This window comes from Balaenoptera borealis, assembly GCF_965194805.1.
Source record: "Balaenoptera borealis genome assembly, chromosome: 2".
NCBI classification, from domain to species: domain Eukaryota; kingdom Metazoa; phylum Chordata; class Mammalia; order Artiodactyla; family Balaenopteridae; genus Balaenoptera; species Balaenoptera borealis.
In genome coordinates this window covers 181,448,552-181,468,854 of record NC_138867.1, presented here as the reverse complement: position 1 = coordinate 181,468,854, position 20,303 = coordinate 181,448,552, and the positions used below count along the sequence as shown (strand labels likewise).

Genomic DNA, 20,303 nt, shown 5'->3' with positions numbered 1-20,303 from the left:
CCCTGGTCCCGGCGGGAAGGCAGCCCGCGTCCACCTGGCTTGCTGGGACCGCAGGGGCTCCCTCCTCCTGCCTGGCCCTGGCCAGCTCTGGCCAAGCACGGCCACTGTCCCTTCTCGCAGCTCTGGAGCTGGGGGCGGCAGGGGCAGCGGCGGGGCCCCCGGAGGGCAGGTCCCAGAGCACGTGGTCCCCCCGCAGGGCAGAGCAGGCCGCCAGCAGGAACCCGCCCAAGGGCCGGGGAGGGGTGTGCAGCCGTCCTGGGTCACTTCCGCTTCCCTCACGCGCCTTTTTTGACGGCTTTAGGACAAGACCCCGGGACGGCTGCACCCAGCGGTGAGGAGCAGGCTGGGCGGGGCATTGACACGCACGCCACAGTCCCCTGGCCTGGGCTCTGCTCAGGAGGGACGCGGGCTGGCTGGGCCAGGCAGGGCAGGGTCCCTAAGCCAGGCAGCAGCCCTGCGCCCCCTGCTCTCCCCTGGGAGAACTTTGGTGGGAGAGGAGGCACGGGGGCCCCGGAAGCTGGCGCGGCTGTAACATCCATCGGCAGTGGGGGGATTCTTGGCTGTGCCTCCCCGCAAAAAACAAGTGCCAGACGGGCCTCAGCAACCCTGCTGGGGCAGAGGGGGTCCCTGCCATTCTGCGCCCCCTTGCACGCCGGGGCGGTGAGGGGCCCTGTGTGCGGGGGAGGGGCCCGGCTCGGGGCTGAGCCACCGTTCCAGCTCCATTTCGAGGCTCCTTCAGGCGGGCCCACCAAGGGGCTTTCCAAGTGCGGCCTGCCTGCCCTAGGCCTGCGGTGGTCCCCACGGCGTGAGGACAGACAGGGCCCGGGCCCCCCAGCGTCCCTAGCGCCCTTGGTTTGTCCCCTAACGGGGTCCTCTGGTGCGCCGCCGTCAGCTTCCCAGGCTGGCCTAGTGGCCGTGAGGAGGGAGCCGGGGACGTGTGCTTTCCCAGCAGCATCTGGAGCCGCGGCGGCTCGCAGGCTCTGCTGTCCTGAGGCCCGGGAGGCCGTCGCTGGGCTTCCATTCGGGTGGCCGCGCTGTCAGGGAGGAGGGCAGAGTGGATTTCCTTAGAGAACAAAGCCGTTTCTCCGGAAGTGCCTGCTGCCGTGTCAGAACGGGGCTCTGGGCTGCCTCAGCGCCATTTCTGTAAATCAGTAGAAGCGGCAGGAAAGAGCCTGATCTCCTGGGCCCTTGGTCACCTCCTGGGGCTGGGCTGCTGTCACCAAACCTTATGAGCAGTGTTTCCCCCACACTTCTCCCCACCCCCCAACTGCCCCCCACCTTTCAACGCCCCCCCCCATCTCCCCTCTCCCACGTCTCCTGGGACAGGGAGGTGACCTTTAGTGGCCAGGACCATCCAAGTCCCGCATCTGTAGGGGAGAAGCAGCTTTGTCTGCAGAATGCCCGTTTCCTTTCCTTGGCCGGATAACTGTTCCTGGGGTGCTGGCAGTTGGGGGGGTCCTGGGGAGCGTGCTGGGCTCCTCCAGGTGGGCAAAGGCACAGGAGGCATCCTGACTGCGCCCTTGCCCTCGGAAGGCTCAGGGCCAGAGGGCGTGCGGGGCGCTGGCAGGCGCTCCCTCCTCTGAGCCTCTCTTGAAAAGCTCGGCTGTCTGCTCAGGACCCTGCGGGCTGCAGGGAGCAGCGGCCAGAGGGGCACCTCCACGAAGGCCAGGCTGGCTCAAGCCTCTGCAGCTCACCCAGTGGGGGCCGCGGGTGGGAGTCGGCTCCCTCCTAGCGCTCAGGGCCGGGGGTCTGCCTGGAGGAAGGGAGGGAGGGCCCTTGCTTGACCCCTTCCCGGGTCAGGGCCGGTCAAGGACTAAGTGATGGCCTTGCCCTTGGGAGCATCATTCCCACCTGTGTCGTCACCTTTGGCTGAGGGACGGGGGTGAAACACGGACAGGTTTTTTTTTTCTCTTCTTTTTTTAATTTATTTATGGCTGTGTTGGGTCTTCGTTTCTGTGTGAGGGCTTCCTCTAGTTGCGGCGAGCGGGGGCCACTCTTCATCGCGGTGCATGGGCCTCTCGCTATCGCGGCCTCTCTTGTTGCGGAGCACAGGCTCCAGACGCGCAGGCTCAGTAGTTGTGGCTTACGGGCCCAGCTGCTCCGCGGCATGTGGGATCTTCCCAGACCAGGGCTCGAACCCGTGTCCCCTGCATTGGCAGGCAGATTCTCAACCACCGCGCCACCAGGGAAGCCCACGGACAGGTTTTTATAGCAAGAGGTAAATGTGGATGCCGCGTGGCCCATCAGACCCTGTCACGTGTCACGTTGTAACAGGTTTAGCCGGGAGAGGGACCACTGCTTTTCCGCGAGTTGTTCTTACTTTCCCGGCCCTCAGAGACCCAGACTGTGACACATTGGAACCAATGGTTCACGGGTGCCATCAGTAGCATGACCAGTTCGTCCCCGGGTATCAGCTGCTGTCACACCTCATGTGACGTCCTGAGCCTGTGGGGACCCCGGACAGGCAGTGAGGGCCTGAGCGCGTGTGCCCATTCTCCAGGTGGGCAGGCAAGGCCCGAAGGCTGTGCTCTGGGCTGCTGGTCCTTGTGGGCGGGCATCCCTGAGGCCGTGCACACCTCGCCCTGAGCACAGCAGGCCTCGTGGAGGCCCCCGCCCACATGCATCCCCAGTGGCTGTGTGATGTGACCACAGACCCAGTGGCTGAAAGCAACAGTCTTATTCTCCGACATTTCTAGGGGTCAGGAGTCCAACGTGGGTCCCACTGGACTAAAATCCAGGCGTGGGCAGGGCTGGCTCCTCTGGATGCTCCAGGGGGGAATCATTCCCCGCCTTTTCCAGCTTCTAGAGGCGCCGCATCCCTGGCTCTCAGCCCCTCCTGCATCCTCACAGCCAGCCGCGCAGCATCTCTCTGGCTTCTTCTGTAGTCACGGCTCCCCTGGCCCCAGCTGGATCCCCTGCTTTTAAGGATCCCTGTTAGTACGTGGGGTCCGCCTAGGGATCCTCAGCTCAACCTCATCTGCAGGATCCCTGCTGCCATGTCAGGCTCCGCATGCACAGGTCCCGGGGCTGCAGTGTGGGCGTCTTTGGGGACCGTGACCCCTCCAGCCACACCGCCCGTCTCAGTTTATTTGATGAGCTGCACGCCCACTGTGGTCCTGAATTAAAATGCACCCTGTCCGCCTCCCTCCCCACCCCCGTCACCTGTCAGGAAACCCCCCAGCGCCGGCCCTCGCGTCTTCCGGGCCCTGCAGGCCCATCTGACACTTCTGTTTCACACAAGTAGAACCGCTTGTTCATGGTTTGTTGTTTAAGGTTTTGCTTTTTAAAAATTCCACAAACTGTGTGCGTTTACTGTAGAAATAAAGGAAACTCAGACCCATGAAAAGAAAATGCATCCCGCCTCCTCCCCCCTCCCCTCAGGAAGGATGTTCAGAGCCGGTCTCTTCCCAGGTGCTTTGGAACAGCTTGCCTCGGCGCCCCGCGCTCACTCCAGAAGGCGCTCTGAGCGTGTGCAGGACTCTGAGGCCAGGGTGCTGCTGCTTCAGGGCTCGGCCGCCTGGCACGGGGACCTGGCGGCAGTGACAACTGCCCGAAGCCCGGGTTCCTTGGGGGAAGGCCTCTCTGGGCCAGAGGGGGCCCTCAACTAGTGCAGCTGGCTTCCGCTCGGGCTGGGGCGCTCGAAGGGGGTGCCTGGCCACTGGCCCCTGGGGTGCCCCGGCCCCCGCCTCTGACTCATCTCTCTTCTGTCCCCACAGAGGACGGGAGGGGCAAGCTGCGGCCGGCCAAGGCCAAGAGCGACCGGAAGAAGAAGAGCTATGGCCCTCCGCACCTCCACCACCCGCTCATGCCCCAGCTGCCGCCGCCCCCGCCCATCCAGTTCCCCACCGAGGAGGTGCCCCTGCTGGAGATCCCGGCACCGGCCACCGGCCCTGAGGCCGCCGAGGAGAACCCCCCGCCGCCGCCCCTCAACGTGGTGCCCCCCGAAGCGCCCAGCGAGGAGCCAGAGGTGAAGCCGCGCCCCATCATCCCCATGCTGTTTGTGGTGCCGCGGCCCGGCCCGGCGGCAGGCGACAAGGGCCGCGTGTCCTGCCAGCAGGCCTCTGAGCACTTTGCCCAGAAGGGCCCCACCTGGAAGGAGCAGGCGGCCCCCATGGAGCTGACGGGGCCCGAGGAGGAGAGCGGAGTCGGCGAGGTGCAGGTAGGGGGCAGTGGGTGCCGGCGAGGGTCCCTGGGGCCGGGGGTCCCCCTGCCCCACGTGCTGGCCACGGCCCCGCCCGTCCCAAACGGCCCCTGTGGATCCTGTCCCGGAGGCCAGCGGCACTTAACGTGGTTTAGGAACCACCGTGGGGGGACTTCCCTGGCGGTCCAGTGGTTAAGACTCTGCGCTCCCAATGCAGGGGACCCGGGTTTGATCCCGGGTCAGGGAACTAGATCCCACATGCCACAACGAGGACCCGGCACAGCCAAATAAACAAATGAATATTAAAAAAAAAAAAAAAAAAGAAAAGAAACCACTGTGGGTCTTGGCTGCCCCCTTCCAGGGGTCTTTTGCCCCCGACTGAGGACACTGGGGTCCCTCTGAGCTGGGCTCCACCGCCTCTGCTTCCGGCCCCAGAGCTGCTCCCACAGAGGCCTCCTGTGCCGTTGTAGGCTCCGTCGACCTTTTCCAAGTTGAAGATGGAGATCAAGAAGAGCCGGCGCCACCCTCTGGGCCGGCCACCCACCCGGTCCCCGCTGTCTGTGGTCAAGCAGGAGGCCTCAAGTGACGAGGGTGAGCAAGAGTGCCCCTGGCTCTGCTGTGCCCCTGCCCTGTCTTCCTCTGCCACCCGCCCGGCCTGCTCACTCCCACCACCCCCAGCCGAGGTCGGGCCTGCAGACCCAGCCCCGGCACAGCCTCAGACCCTCTCCCCAAATGCCGTGGGGCCGAGGTGCCCCCTGCCCAGCCCACAGCTCCCGAGGTCAGGCCCGGCTGTCCCCAGGCCTCTGCCCTGTGCTTGTTTGCTCCATTTCCCCGGGGGCGCTTGCTCTACTGGGCCCAGGGCCTCAGATGTCCAGTGGGGCCTCTGAGGGGCAGGTGCAGCCACCTGGGCTCACACCCCAGCCCACTGCCCAGAGCCGGGCACCGTGGTGCCATTTGCCTTTCTGTGACTCAGTTTTCCCATCTGTAAAATGGGGTCTTCTGGCCCCCTCAAGGGGTCCTGCCAGGGAGGTGCACGGGGCTGAGGCCTGTAAAGCGTGTGGCCTGGTGCCAGGCACACGGTGGGTGCTGGGAATGCCAGGAATGCCGAGGCCAGTTGTCACCCAGATCTCCTGGTGCGATGCTTTCACAGTCTCCGTGGTAACCTCTGCCCCCTCCTTATCCTGTGAGAACTGAGAAGATGCCGTCAGCAGAGGCTCCTGCCCACGACCCCCAGCACACTTGCCGTGGCCCTTGTGCGTTTGTGTTCCTTCCTGGCCCCCCAGGTGAGCGAGGACCACACCTCATCCTCTCACAGCTTCGGGATCTGTTCGGATGCCTGGCGCAGAGCGTTTCCAGAGGGCGGCCACGAACGATGGTAGAGGTGCTGGCCACACCCCCCGGGAGAGACTTGAGAAATGGATTCAGGGTTAGAGGATCACGGAGCAGCATGGGGCCTGGAACTGGCCCATTTCCAAGTCCGTTTCCAGCAGAGACGTCCTGGCCCTGCGGTCCCCGCACCCGTCCTTGGAGACAGGGCTGCGTGGCCCCGAAGCGGGAGAAGCTGCTTCGAGAACAGAGGAAACCTCCCCCTTGGCCGTCACCCCGCAGACACCTGTGACTCACGATGCTCGGGCTCTGATCTCTGACCTGCGGCCAAGCTGCCCTCAGGGAAAGTCAGCGCCGGGCTGGGGAGCGGCCAGTCCCAACAGAAGTGACCCTTCCTGCCTGAACCCAGCGTGCGCCTGGGAGAAGTTGGAATAAGAGGCGGTGGCACTGGAGCTAGAGGGGCAGAGACGGAGAAGCTTCTATTTAACACTCGGCTGAGAGTCGGAGTGACTGTCTTATGTGCAGAAATCCTGCTAAGCCCATTTATCATCTTCCGCTTCAGCCTCCCGTTTAAGACGCACGTGGAATGTGAAAAGCGCCTGGGTGGCTTCTTTGATTCTGAAACTAATTTGAGGGCGAGGACGCGGAGGGTTCTAGAAGCGGGTCTCGGGCTGGAGCTCTGGGAGCAGGAGGGGCCTCTCTGGAGATCAGATGCGGCCCCAGGGTCCCCGTGCATTGAGGCAGCCTCTGGCCTTACAGCTGGGGCCGCTGTGGTACCAGCCATGCTGGCCCAAGCTGCTGGGAAGGTTGGGGCCCCAGGGATGAGGACCCCGCTCCTTGGGCAGGTTCCTGGGGACCGCTGACGCTGACGCCAGGGCAGATGGCACCCCTGTGTCCTCAGGAAGTGCAGGAATGGGATGTGGGGGATTGGGGACAGTGAGCTGGGAGTTGAGGCCGGCAGAGGCCCGCCCGGTGACAGGTGACGGGAGGGACGTCTGTCAGTGGCCTCCATCTTACAGGACATTGGGGCAACAGTGCCCCCGCCCGACTCCCGGGGGAGTCTGTGCCTGACCTGCCAAGGCCTGACCATCCCGTCTCCTGTCCCCAGATGGGATCAGCCCTGAGCTGAGGGGCGGGGGCCAGGGCACCTCCCTGCGGAGGGGCTTGGGCCGAGAAGTGGGGACCCATCCCCTCGAGCGCGCACTGGGTGGGGCGGGGTCCCGGGTGCTGAAGCTCCGCCCCCTCCCGCTTTACTCCAGAAGCCTTCCCTTTCTCCGGGGACGAGGACGTGGGTGACCCCGAGGCCTTGAGGTCTTTGCTGTCCCTGCAGTGGAAGAACAAGGCGGCCAGCTTCCAGGCCGAGAGGAAGTTCAACGCGGCGGCCGCCCTGACGGAGCCCTACTGTGCCATCTGCACCCTCTTCTACCCGTACAGCCAGGTGAGCCGGTGCTGAGGGACCCCCGGGCCATGCCGGGCCGGGCAGCGTCCGCCTGCTCCCGATGGCGCCAGGGCTCGCTCTGCCTGAAGGGAATCCCTTCCCCCTGAAGGGAGGGTGATGGGGACCGAGAACCCATTTGCTGTTGGAGCCACAGTGGGCTCGGTGGAGAGCCTGACGGAAGGCCCCTGTGAGGGCTGCAGGGAGAGAGCCCAGGGTCTGCATTTCATTGGTAGGTAATTGATCAACGTGCCTCAAAGAGGATGAGAGTGCAAGGAAACATCTCAGATGGCTGTTCTCTGAGAGGCCCTCAGCCCAGCTCAGGGGGCAGCGCAGGCAGGGGGCCCGGGGGTGGGTCCAGGTAGGCGCCTGCGTGGTGAACGGGGCCTGGCAGTGAGGGGCTGGGGCTGGGCAAAGACCCACGCATGGCCTGGCGCCACGCGGCCCCCAGCTCTGTCCTGAGTTTCCAAGTTGTGATCGTGGCCTTTTCCCGCACTCTGCCCTGTACCATCCACCACCAGGTTCTCCCGGTTTCCTTCTTAACCTGTTTCCTGACGTGTTCCCCTCCTCCAGCCCTGACCACTGCCTGCCTCCTGCCCTTCTTGTTAGCACCTCACCACAGCCACGCACGGCCCGGCTGGAAAGCCCGCCAGGCTCACCACGGCCCCTGGCCTCTCCACATGCCCCACAGCCATCCTCTCCTGTGATATCTGCCCCCGCACGCACACATAGTACGCTCCGTGCTGTCCCCCAGCATCTCCCACACACCCACCCAGGCCTCTCCCTTGCCAGATGGATTTCTGTTCACTCTTTGATTCCACCCAGCTGCCACCTCTTCCAGGAAGCCTTCCTGGATCTGCTATCCCAAGCTGACTCTGGCATGCCCCCCAGCTTCCCCCACCTGCCTCTGCTCTTGCTCCTGCCCTCTGTTTATCAGCCCTTGGAGGACAGGGCCGGGTCTCACTTGTTTTGGGGTCCTCGGCTTCCAGCCTAGTGCCTGGCATCTTCCACGTATTAGCTGAGCTAGCCAAGCTCTGTGCCCCGTGCTGAGGGCGGCACACCCATCTCGAGGGCCCCGCCACTCAGAGCTGCCAGGACCTGTGGTCCCTAAGTGAGCCAACATCTGGTCGTGGAAACAAATAAGACGAAACGTCCAGACGTCTTCTCCAGGCACGCCCCTCAGCGCCGCTGGAAGTCAGCTCTGGGAACACTGGCTTAAGAGGCGAATCTCCTTAATCCCGGTTGCTAAGTGAAGCATTGTGACTCAGCTTAATCACGTCCACGGTATCAGCGGGCCTTGCGGGGCTGCCGCTTCTGCCTTCCGGAGCCCTCAGAGTCGGGGACCAGGCTTCGCTTGTCCCATATCACGGGAAGGGCTGTGGCTGGACATTTTGCCTGTTTGGAAACCAGCCGGTCCCCTAATCCAAGTTGCCAGGTGGGGCGCCCCAGGGCCCCCCCACCACACACACAGTGCATCAGGCCAGTGGTCTCTGGCGGCCTCTTATGCCCTGAGCCGGTCAGAGTCCTTCCGTCTCTCTGGGTGCTGGGGAGGCTTGTCTGGGAGCCCCACCACCCTGTGACAGGCCCAGGGTTGCTGGATCCCGGTGCCATGGGCAGGATGTTTTCATCACAGTCTCTTCATCTGATTGGATTTGGGGGGGCTGGGGTACAGCCGTCATGGGGCGTGTGCGAGTCACAGGTGGGGAGAACGCCCCACATAGATACACAGATAACACGGCATCAGGTGATGGTCAGGACCACGAGGACAGACAGAGCAAGTGAAGGCCTGGGGACCACTGGTTATGTGAGCAGAGATCTGAGCGCCTCAGGCAGTGGGAACGGCACATGCAAAGGCCCCGGGGCAGGACCATGCCTGGCATTTGGGAGGAACAGCGAGGGGGCCCGCGTGGCCGGAGCAGAGCGAGCCAGGGGCAGTGGGATGAGGGCGAGAGGGATGAGGGCAGCAGCGCAGTGTCTGTGCTGTGTCTGCAAGTAACCCTAAGTGGGAGGGCTTGTGGGTGGGTGGGACAGGGTCTGACTGCCTTTGAGGAGGATCTCTCGGGGGCTTCTGAAGCAGGGTTGGGGGCTGGGAGGGTACGTCAGGGACACCCATGGTGGGGCAGTTGCAGGTGTCCTGGTAGGGGTGCTAGTGTGGCAGAGAGCAGCCCGGGGTGTGCTGCTTGCGGACGGAGGGGCGGAGGATAGAGTCAAGGATGTCAGGGGTCCCCGCCCGCCCCACGCTGGGCTCTCCACTGATGGCGGCCCCCCTCCTGCAGTCCCTACAGACCGAGAAGGAGACTCCCCAGGGCTCCCTTGGGGAGGGCCCCTCGGCCACACCGCCTTCCAAAAGCGGTCAGAAGACACGGCCGCTGATCCCCGAGATGTGCTTCACCTCCAGCGGGGAGAACACAGAGCCACTCCCCGCCAATTCCTACATCGGCGACGACGGGACCAGCCTGCTGATCTCCTGCGCTAAGTGCTGCCTGCAGGTCCATGCCAGTGAGTGCTGGGCGGGGAGAGCCGAGGGGTCAGCCACACACAGCCCCACTTCACCCTCCCGAGACGGCCACCCTCACGTCTGCGGGGCAGGGAAGCCCCTTCCTCTGGCTGCTGCTTTGGGCCTATAGCGGGACCTGGCGTCATGGGCTGGGGGTCTTGACCTTTGGGGGCAGGTGTCCTGCCCTTCCCCCTGGCCAAGGCAGGACTGCCTGGTCAGCCTCCTTCTGGGAGGTTCCACCAAGGCCTGCCCTCCCCGCCCAGGGCCTGGGAGGCAGCAGGAGATCAGGTACTACCCGTCAGGGGCTGTGACGCTTTTAAACTCCGCACTTTGGGGCCAGAGTTGGAACTGATGGTAGAGCTGAGATTCTAGAGCGGTCCAGGGGTCTGATTTATCTCTGTCATTGGTGACTACCCTCCCCCAAACCCTGAAGGCCCAACCATAGCCTGAGACAGGAAGATGGATGTCTGTCCCCTTTTTGGGTGAGAGGGGGCAGCGAATGTGAGATTAAGCTCCCAGGACAGGGAGAAAGCTTCCTGGAGCCGCTTAATTTTGCGTGTGTACATCTCTGTCCGGCGCCCGCCCTGCAGAGGCCTGCCCGGAGCTCACTCTGTCTCTTGGCTGGGAGCCCGTCTGCTCTGCCCAGCCGGGCCCAGCTGTGAGACGTGCTCCCGGGCAGACGGGCACCCTGGGGTCGGGGTTGGGGGGGAGGGGGTGGGCAGCAGCCGAGCCCACCACCCTGCCACTCTCGAGGGGCCTGAGGTCCAGCCATGCAGGGGGAGAGGAGCCTCCCTTATTGCCCTTGGGAGGCAGAATCCTCAGCACAGGCATCTTCCTTGAGCCCTGGCACCAGACAGAGGGGGACGCCCCCAGGCCTGACCTTGGCTGAGGGCCCCAGGGGATGGAGCAGGGGGCCAGGTGCGGGCTCTCGGGTACCTTGCTGTCCCTCCGGGCGCCCCCTTCCTGCTGCCTTGCTTTCTCCTTGTCCTTCCCCCAGGGACCTCTCGGCACTGGCCAATGGCCCCTCTAGCCCGCAGAGCCCGTTTGGTGGGCAGCGAGCCCCGGCTGGCTGAGGGTCCCCACAGGACGGCTGGGCAGTGACCCCGGGCGAGGCAGGGTCCTGGGGCAGGCCGTGCCTTCTGCCATGGCTCTGGGGCATGGTCCTCTGCCCCTCCTCCACACCCCGTCCCCCCATCCCCCCTCCGCGACTGTAAACCCGGACCACATCCCAAAGCCAACACCTTGGTAACCCAGAGCCTCCGGCTGCCCTTTTGGAAACAGTGGACTCTGGGCCCAGCTCTGCTGCTCTGAACTCCGGGCTCCCCGAGGCCCACTTTGCATCTCACACCACTGCTCGGCCACCTTCCTCTCAGCTCAGAAGAGCCTGGGCGAGCCTCCCAGACTGGGGTGGGAGGCCAAGGCCAGGCTGAGTCTCCAGACCCAGCAGGGCTCCCGCTTGGGGGCCAGCTCTCCTTCCCCGCGTCAGTTTCCAGACTTTCTCCGGCTCTGTGTGCAGTGGCCCGGATTGAGGTGGAGCGGTTGGTGAGCACAATTATCCTCAATGCCGCAGCCGCCCTTCCCCCCGCCATGGGGGACCCCCGTGCAGCCCGCGGGCAGCCTCGGTGACAGATGCGCTGGCCCCTGTCTTCCAGGTTGCTACGGCATCCGCCCAGAGCTGGTCAACGAGGGCTGGACGTGTTCCCGGTGCGCGGCCCACGCCTGGACTGCGGTAACTCGCCCCTGCAGCTGGGGTGGTGCTCTGAAAGCCGGCGCGGCCCGTGGGGGAGCCGGTCCTGGGCCCGGGGCTCGCCCGATCCCGCAGGGTGACCTTGGGCTGGCGGCCTCACCTCCCTGGGTCTCGGGTGGAGCCCGAAGCACTCTCGGCCCATCGCTTCCTGTGGCCGCTAGTTTGAAATGTAAGGACCGCGGGCGGGGGACGGAGCAGGTCCCGGAGCAGCAGGCCGGCAGCCCCGCCCGGCACACCCCTCACCTAGCTGTTGTCTGGTCCCTGTAGGAGTGCTGCCTGTGCAACCTCCGGGGAGGCGCCCTGCAGATGACGACTGACAGGAGGTGGGTTAGACGGGCCTCTCCTCCCGGGGGGTCCTGAGGGGCGATTCGGGGCGGGGGCTGGACCGGCAGGAGCAAAAGAGGTCCCGTCGGCCTGGCCAGCCTGTGCGCACAATTGTGAGATGACCCCAAGGGGACGGAGCGCGCCCGTGACCCCTGACCCCACTCGCTCCGCCCCCCCAGGTGGATCCACGTGATCTGCGCCATCGCCGTCCCGGAAGTGCGGTTCCTGAACGTGATGGAGCGCCACCCCGTGGACATCAGCGCCATCCCCGAGCAGCGGTGGAAGCTGGTAGGGGCCCTGGAGTTCCTACGCCCCGGGGATGCAGGGTAGCTGCCAGGGAGCCAGAAGGCATGATTTCAGTTTGGTCAGCAGTTCACTCTTTGCATAGCCATGGGGGTACTCGGATAAAAGCACGGCTCCCCTTCGCGTCTCTATTTCCCGCTTTTCACACAGAGGAAGCCACCTGCACTCTGCCCAGTTCTTTCTTGCCTAACCTGCGATATGCCGCCAAACAGAATTTTAAGTACCCAATCCAGTTACAGTGGTCATAGAGCAGGACTCTAGAATGTGTTCATCATGCCTAACTGAAACTTCACACATGTTAAATGGCAGCTCCCTATTTCCCCTCCCCCGCCCTTGCGACCGTCACTCTGCTCTCTGCTTCTGTGAGTTTGTTTTCTATGCCTTGTGGAAGTGGAATCACGCAGCATGGGTCCTTCTGTGTCTGGCTTTTTTCACTGAGCATAACGTCCTCAGTGTCCATCCATATTGCTGCAAATGGCAGGATTTCCTTCTTTTTCATAGCTGAATAATATTGCATTGTATTTCTACACCGCATCTTCTTTATCCGTTTTGTTGAGGGACGCTTATGTTGCTTCCAGGTCTTGGTTATTGTAAACGATGCTGCAGTGAACATGGGGGTGCAGGTGTCTTTTCAAGATAGTGATTTTGTTTCCTTCAGACAAAAACCCAGGAGTGAAATTGCCAGATGATATGGTAGTTCTATTTTTAATTTTTGAGGAACCACCATACTGTTCTCCATGGCAGCTGCACCAATTTACATTCCCACCAACAGTGCATGTGGGTTCTGTTTTCTTTCTGTCCTCACCAGTATCTCTTGTCTTCTTAATGATAGACATTCTAACAGGTGGTTTTGATTTGCATTTCCCTGATGATTAGTGATGTTGACATCTGTTCATGTGCCTGTTGGCCATCTGTATGTTTTCTTTCTTTTTTTAAAAATTTATTTATTTATTTTTGGCTGCGTTGGGTCTTCGTTGCTGCGTGCGGGCTTTCTCTAGCTGCAGCGAGCAGGGGCTGCTCTTCATTGTGGTGCGCAGGCTTCTCTTGTTGCGGAGCACGGGCTCTAGGTGCGTGGGCCTCAGTAGTTGTGGCATGCGAGCTCAGTAGTTGTGGCTCACGGGCTCTAGAGGGCAGGCTCAGTAGTTGTGGCGTACGGGCTTAGTTGCTCCGCGGCATGTGGAATCTTCCCGGACAGCGCTCGAACCCGTGTCCCCTGCGTTGGCAGGCAGATTCTTAACCACTGCGCCACCAGGCAAGCCCCATCTGTATGTTTTCTTTAGGGAAATGTCTATTCAAGTCCTTTGCCCATTTTTGAACTGGGCTGGTGGCTTTTTTGCTCCTAAGTTGTAGGAGTACCATCACTGGCCCCTCTAAGGAGCACGGCCATCCTTGGGCAGGTGTGGTCTTGCAAGGCTCATGCCTCCTGCTCTTGCTGATAACACACACACCCCTCCCTCATCTGGGGGAGCCTTTGGCTCAGTGGGCAGTAGGCAGACAGTGAGCAAACACTGGCTTCCCTTCCCAGCTCAGCCACCAGCCAGCTGTGTGACTCTGGACAGATTCCTTGACTTCTCTGTGCCTCAGCCTTCCCCTCCATAAAATGGGGCTGCTAACAGTCCCCTGTGTGGGGAGCATCAACTGGGCCACGACAGAAAGCGCTAATCCTGCCATCTGAGCACCAGCATGTGCTCTCGGGTCATCATCGCCTGTGAGTTTGCAGGTGGCCGTGCGGGGGACGTGTGGGTGATGGGATGTGTCTTGCGGCATCTGGGAGCGGGGTCCTTGGCCAGGGGTATGGACAGCATCTTGGCTGCTTTTCCTGCCTGGTTTATTTCCCAGCTGCCTGGGGCAGGCCTGGCTACTGATGCTCCTCCAGGCCTATAGTGGGCAGGAGGCAAAGAAATGGGGCTGCGGGCACTGAACCCAGCGGAGAGTCCCAGTGAAGGCACAGAGACACCCACCGTGGAGCCCACAGGTGCGGGGCCCCCGGGCAGGGCTGAGTGGGCAGCCAGCTGGAGCCGTGTGGGAGGGGACGGACGGGGCTTGGTCAGGAAACAGGGGGCACTGGGGCCAGCGCCAGCCCCGCCCAGCGAGGACGGGCGTTAGGAAGAGGCTGGCGCCTGCGGGTGATTCCTCCAGGAGCGCGGGCGGAAAAGGCCTCATTATTCAGGTGGAGTGATGGTGCGGTGCGCGGTGCCGTGATAGATCCTCCCTCCCAGACGCTTTATGGTTCATCTGACATTTCCAGCTTACAGCCTCTTCATTACCAGCACTTGTAACGATGAATTAAAAATCCTTTTACACGAGGCTCGCTTGTATTGCCTAATGGAGCCTCGCAAGGAAGCCAGCGGTTAACTCCTGCCTGCCCGGCCGCCCGCCCGCCTTCCCGGGGCCATGTGCAGGCCGCAGGCTCGGGGATGGTCACACCTGGTCATCTGCCCAACTTTCTGTCCCCGTGACTCCCTGGCCACTGGTCCTGGTGGGCGGGGGCTGGCCCCAGCCGGCCGGCGGCCTGAGCCCTTGCACTCACCCCCTCACCAGGCCAGGTCAGTTTGTGAGGGCCGGTGGAGGCGAGGCTGCCGGGGCGGGTGCCTTGAACCAGCTCTGCCCTCTCATCGGCCCTGCCTTGAGGTGTAGAGGCCTGTGTCACATCCTGATGGGAGGGAAGGTGAGCTGGCAGGGCCATTTTTTTGCCAAAGTGGGTTGGCAGGCAGGCGGTGAGGGATGACGGCAGGGGCCGGTGGGGAAGAGGGGAGGCCGGAGACATAGAACACGGTGCCTTGCGGCCTCCATGGCTGATGGCACACCCAGCCGTAGCCCTTGGCCTCCTCCTGGCCACTGTTCTCCACCGATGTCCACACCCCATCCTGTACCACCCCCCATCCCCACCCCCGCCTCGCTGCCTCCAGTGAGGGAGTCCCAGACACAGGACTCACGCTTAAGGCAGCCCTGAGCTCAGCCCTTGACAAATGGCCCGATGGGGGCCTGGCCCGCATTCCTCATGACGTGGAAACTCGGAATAATGAGCTGCCACCAGAGGCTGGATTGAACGAGCTGCGTGTCAGGCCGGGCTGTCGGGTTTCTCCCGGCTTCGGCTGTGGGGTCGCGGCCGGGTCTCCAGGGCGGCTGTGCTCCACCTTCCGCCCCCCGCGGAGCCGCGCGGAGCCCCGTCCTCAAGGGCCGTGCTGTGCTGCTGCACCTGCCCCCGCGGGCCAGCCGGAGAATCAGGCATCGACGGCTTAATAATGAGATATCATTGCCATCGATCGGCGCCGGGCAGCACTCCTGCAGCGCCTTTGCTGTGGGGCTTCTCTGGCTTTTGAATGCGGTGTACAGAGCGGTAAAGGCCCGCTTATTAAATGCCCAGAGTGACGGGCTGCTGGTTGCTGGGTGGCGGCAGGGCGTGGGCGTGGGTGCAGCATCCGCGGCCTGGGAGCTGACGCCCCGCAGAGCAGGTCGCCCAGGCAGGGCGTTCCCACGGTGTGGGCCCTCTGCCCCTCCTTATGAAGGGCTACGCTGCGGCGCCTCTCGTTCAAAATTAAGATAAAATCCCCCATTTTATTTATTTTCTTTAAAAAAAAAAAAAAAATCCCCCATTTTAAAGGGAACATTTCCCTTTTACTACATTGACAGAGTTAGGTAACCATCACCTCTATCTAGTTCCAGAACATTCTATCACCCCAGAAAGAAACCCCCTCCCTATTGGGTGACTGCCATCTCCCTCCCTCAGCCCCTGACAACCACGAATCCACTCTCTGTCTCTGTGGATCTATCTGCCTGTTCTGGACGGTTCCCATCAGTGGAATCACACCCTGTGTGTCCTTCTGTGTCTGGCTTCTCTCACTGAGCATCGTGTTCTCAGGGTCCATCCATGTTGTAGTGAGTGTCAGGGCTCCTCTCCTTTTCATGGATCAATCACGTTTCACTGTGTGATTGTTGGTGCCTATTCCAGTCTTGGAAGTGCTTCTGGGGGGCAGCTGCAGGCCGGGTTGGTGGGCCTGGGGTGGTTTGGGGGGGCTCTACATCGCGGTCAAGACTCTCCCAGGATGCCTCCACTCAAGGCCAGCTGCCGGGCCTCCGCGCTCCAGCCCTGGGTCTCGGAGTCACTCCCAGGAGACGGACTTGGGGGCCCGGTAGGAGGCCTCCCAGCCGCAGGGGGCGGGGGCAGAGGCACCGGGCGGGCGGAGCCCCATTGCCGCCGCCGTGTCCCCGCAGAGGTGTGTGTACTGCCGGAAGCGGATGAAGAGGGTGTCGGGCGCCTGCATCCAGTGCTCCTGCGAGCACTGCTCCACCTCCTTCCACGTGACCTGCGCCCACGCCGCCGGCGTCCTCATGGAGCCAGACGACTGGCCCTACGTTGTCTCCATCACCTGCTTCAAGCACAAGTCGGGGGGTCACACTGTGAGTGCCCGCCTGCCCTCCGCCCTATTACCCTGCCCGCCCGCCCGCCCCCCGGTGTTCTGACAGCCCCTCCGCCTCCAGGTCCAGATCCTGAGGGCCGTGTCCTTAGGGCAGGTGGTCATCACCAAGAACCGCAACGGGCTTTACTACCGGTGCCGCGTCATCGGCACCACCACGCAGACCTTCTACGAAGTGAACTTTGACGACGGGTCCTACAGCGATAACCTGTACCCAGAGAGCATCACCGTGAGCAGCGCAGGGCTGAAGGGGGCGGGGCCAGGGGCGGTGGGTGGGGCGAGGGGCGGGCGCAGGGCAAGCGTTGCCCTTGGGAAGGGAGGTGGCTGGATCCCTCACAGGGGTCCCCTGCATCCAGGGTCACCATTGTCCCTGCTGGACAGGCCCAGGCTATAGGGCCCCCGTTGGAAAGCGCTACCTGTTTGTGTAGAAACAGCAGAGAGCCAGGCCAGTCTAGATACGCCTGCAGGCGGGCGATTCCCCAGGGCTGGGGTGGCCGCGGCACCCCCGGCCCGGGCACCTGCCCGCAGCTCACCTTGATAGTTCAAGCTGAGAGTTCAACTGCCTTTCTCCTGGCGGCAAAATCTACCAAATGGGAACTTTCTTAGCCCAGGCGAGCGCAGTGACCGAGGCCGAGGGCGCCCCTTACCCCCCACCCGTCCTCTCTTCCACAGAGTAGAGACTGTGCCCGGCTGGGTCCCCCGTCCGAGGGCGAGTTTGTTGAGCTCCGGTGGACTGATGGCAACATCTACAGGGCCAAGTTCATTTCCTCTGTGACCAGTCACATCTACCAGGTGAGGGGGTCCTGGTTACCAGGTACAGGGATGGGCTGGGGCGGGGCCCTTGACGAGGTCCTGCTGGGGGGATGATGGCGTTTGCCCGCTAACTGAGAAGGTCAGCACAAGCTGGAAGGTTGTCCAACTGTCCAATATTACCCCCTTTGGAGGTGTCTTCCCGATGTGTGTGTGTGTGTGTGTGTGTGGTAGAACATACATAACATAAAATTTACTGTTTTAACCAATTTTTAAGTGTACAATTCAGTGCCCTTGTTTTTTTTAAAAACCAAGTCGGTTGTGAGTTTCTCACCATGATTGTGGAAAAGAAATTATCGAAAAGGGTGGAATCTTTGAAGAGAAACCACCCGTATCCCCGCGAGAAAGATGACAGCTGCTGACCCTGTGCTGTTTCCCATGGCTTGTCTGGCAAGCAGGCCGTGAGCGTGCGGGTGTCAGGCCTCAGCCAGGCCAGGCTGAGCAGCCAGCAAGCTCAACTGTGTCCCCTTGGCAGGTGGAGTTCGAGGATGGGTCCCAGCTGATGGTGAAGCGTGGTGACATCTTCACCCTGGACGAGGAGCTCCCCAAGAGGGTCCGGTCCCGGCTGGTAAGTGGCTGGGGGTGGGGATGAGTGCTGCTGCCTGGGAGAGTGACCCGTCCAGGTGGCCTTGACCTCCTGCCTCGGCCTTTGCCTGTTCTGGGGCGGGAGGGTCAGGCCGGCCGGCGAGGAGGAGACAGAAGCGCCTGTACATGGATCTGAGCCGCAGGTCAGCGATGCATAAAGGAATGGGGGAGACTGGCCTCTTCTTACAGCCTTTCACTGTCTTCTTTCTTTTGTGTTTAATCCAAGGTTTTGAGGATTGGGGGCCGTGGCCATGGGTGGGAGAGCTGAGTCAGAGCTGGTGGGGGTCTCAGACGCCAGGTTCCCTTGGGGGACGGACAGGAGCTGCCAGGCAGACGAGCGGCCTGTGTGCAGCTGGCCTTGCCTCCTGCACTCTGTGGACGGCAGGGCGCCCGTCCTGTTAGGGAGCCCGTGACTGGGAGCTTAGGGCCCCTCCTCTGCCTGATGGGGGGCTCACTCACAGGGTGGGGGTCCAGGCAGAGGCAGGAGGGGCCATCCCCAGTGAGCGTTGTTTCTCAGAACATTGCCATTGGCTGAGGGTCAGCAGCCCAGGGCCCTTGACCCCCAGCAGGGCAGGCATCGCCTCCAGCCAGGCCCCCGAGCGGAGCCTGTATTTCAGTCTGTTCCGGCTGCGATAACAAAATATCACAGACTGGAACTTAAACAACAAACTATCTCTCACAGTCCTGGAGGCTGGAAGTCCAAGATCAAGGTATCAGCAGATTCGGCGCCTGGTGAGGGCCGGATCCTGGCTTACAGACACCTGCCTTCTGGTGTGCTCACATGGTGGAGAGAGGGAGCGAGAGAGAGCTCTCTGGGATCCCTTTATATAAGGGCACTGATCCCATTCGCAAGGGCTGCAGCCTCATGACCTCATCACCTCCTGATACCATCACACTGTGGCAGGGTAGGGCTTCAACACAGGACTCTGGTGGGGGGGACACAGACCTTCAGGCTGCAGCACCCCATCCGCACTAACCCCGGTGCCGTCTGATCTCCTGCAGTCGGTCAGCACGGGTGCCCCGCAGGAAAATGTCTTCTCGGGAGAAGAGGTGAAGGCCGCCAAGCGCCCGCGGGTGGGCACCCCTCGCGCCGCAGAGGACTCGGGGCGGAACCTGGACTACCCGGCCTTCATGGAGAGCCTCCTGCAGGCGCATTGCTGGCCCGGAGCCCCATTCTAGGACAGCCGGCCGCCCGGCGACCCCTTGGCCCAGCAAGGCAGGCGCGGCGGGCCCAGGCGTTTGCTTGCTGTGAATCCCTGTCCTCGCCTCCGTGGCCCGAGAGGCTACCTCGGCAACAGGAGCAAGCAGGACGCCACACGCGCCCCCGGACTCAGGGAGCAGGGCCACGTGGGCTCTGGGGGGCCGGCGGGGGTACGCGCCACCCCCTCGACCCAGATTCGTAAACCACGTAAGCTCTTCTTCTCGAAAAGGTGCTACTGCATTGCCTGCCTCCTGAGCAGCCTTTGAGATTGTGACTTCTGTACATAAATCACCTTTGTGAGGTTCTTTCTATAAATACCTATTGTTTAAAAAAAAATGCAAGAAAAAAAGGAAAGGAAAGAAAAGGAAAAACAAGCCCCAAAGTTGTTTTCTAGATTTGTGGCTTTAAAAACAACAAAACGAAACAAAACAAAATGTCCTTTTTCTCAGAACCAAGATTGCTGCGGGAGATGAAAGCAGCTCGTCTTTTCGTTTGTCGTGTTTTCTGGTCTCCCTGGTCTGTGAGTGGTGGGGATGCACTGTAGCTGCGGTGAGGCCTGGGGGCGCCCGGGGGTCCCGGACGGCAGCGCCTGGTCACTCACTCTCTCCCGATCGTGAGATCGAGAAGGTCCGGGTGGCTGGCACCGCCGCCAGTGCCCAATGGGAGGAGACCGGCAGCTCCCTGGGTGCCCTGCCCCTTGTCTGCGTGGCCTTTTGCAAAATAAACGCTCTCTCCTCTGGTGGCTCCATCTTTTGCTTCTTCCCCTTGGGAGACCCATCCCCCAGCTGAGGCCTCCGGTGGGCGGCCCTCGGGGGGTCCGGCTGCGGCCCAGGTGTGCAGGGGGTCTTCCCCGGAACCCGACGGGCTGGCACATCCTGTATCCTCTCCGTGACGCGTGGATCTGTGTGTCCAGGAGAGAGAGAGCACGAGAGGGACTCGCTGCTTTCAGCTCAGAGGAAATCTGCCTCGTAAGGGTTGTGGGTTGAGTTTCCAGGCAAAAACGTGCTTCTTAGCCCACCCCCCCCCCCGCCTCTCAGCCGCCCCGCTGTCCCCTGTAGAGGAATTGAGGGCGTCATTCGCTTGTATAGAATTTTTTTAATTTAAAAAAAGAGGCTCTAACGGTTGCCAGGCCAGAGAGAACCGTGTAAGGGAAGAGGAGAGCAACTTCCTTGATGGGGAGGGGGCAGGTGCCCTGGAGGGGCGGGCGGGGCGGGAGGTGCCGGGGGAGTCGGCGGAATGTCGGGGTTCCCTCTGCATGCAGCAGCCCCTGCCCCGGGGCGCTGTCGCTGTGTTCATATGTAGTTTGAAAATGCTATTTATATTGTAAAGAGAATAAAAAGAAGTGGGCAGACGCCCCTGCGGCCCTGGGTCGGGCGGTGGGCCGGCCCCCGTGGCCGGTCCCTCTGGGTCGTACCCCGTCCGTCGGTCGTGGGTTCCCAGACAACTCGTGCAGACAGGTGGTCTCACAGCAGAGGGGAACGCACGCTTCCCCCACGAAGATACATCTGTGTCTGTG

At 62.3% G+C, this 20,303-nt stretch overlaps 1 protein-coding gene across 1 annotated transcript in view; it reads left to right on the top strand.

Annotated features, from left to right (window-relative positions):
* The window catches only part of KDM4B (lysine demethylase 4B), a 141,009-nt gene extending 121,480 nt beyond the window's left edge, over positions 1 to 19,529 (top strand). Inside the window, 13 exon segments of the mRNA XM_082379184.1 lie at positions 3,717 to 4,159; positions 4,612 to 4,732; positions 6,727 to 6,905; positions 9,179 to 9,401; positions 11,052 to 11,128; positions 11,414 to 11,469; positions 11,650 to 11,758; positions 15,989 to 16,180; positions 16,182 to 16,236; positions 16,239 to 16,420; positions 16,864 to 16,983; positions 17,477 to 17,569; positions 18,589 to 19,529. Of these exon segments, the coding sequence (XP_082235310.1) occupies positions 3,717 to 4,159; positions 4,612 to 4,732; positions 6,727 to 6,905; positions 9,179 to 9,401; positions 11,052 to 11,128; positions 11,414 to 11,469; positions 11,650 to 11,758; positions 15,989 to 16,180; positions 16,182 to 16,236; positions 16,239 to 16,420; positions 16,864 to 16,983; positions 17,477 to 17,569; positions 18,589 to 18,765 (2,027 nt within the window). The 3' untranslated portion in view covers positions 18,766 to 19,529.
* Positions 19,530 to 20,303: the final 774 nt, after the last annotated feature.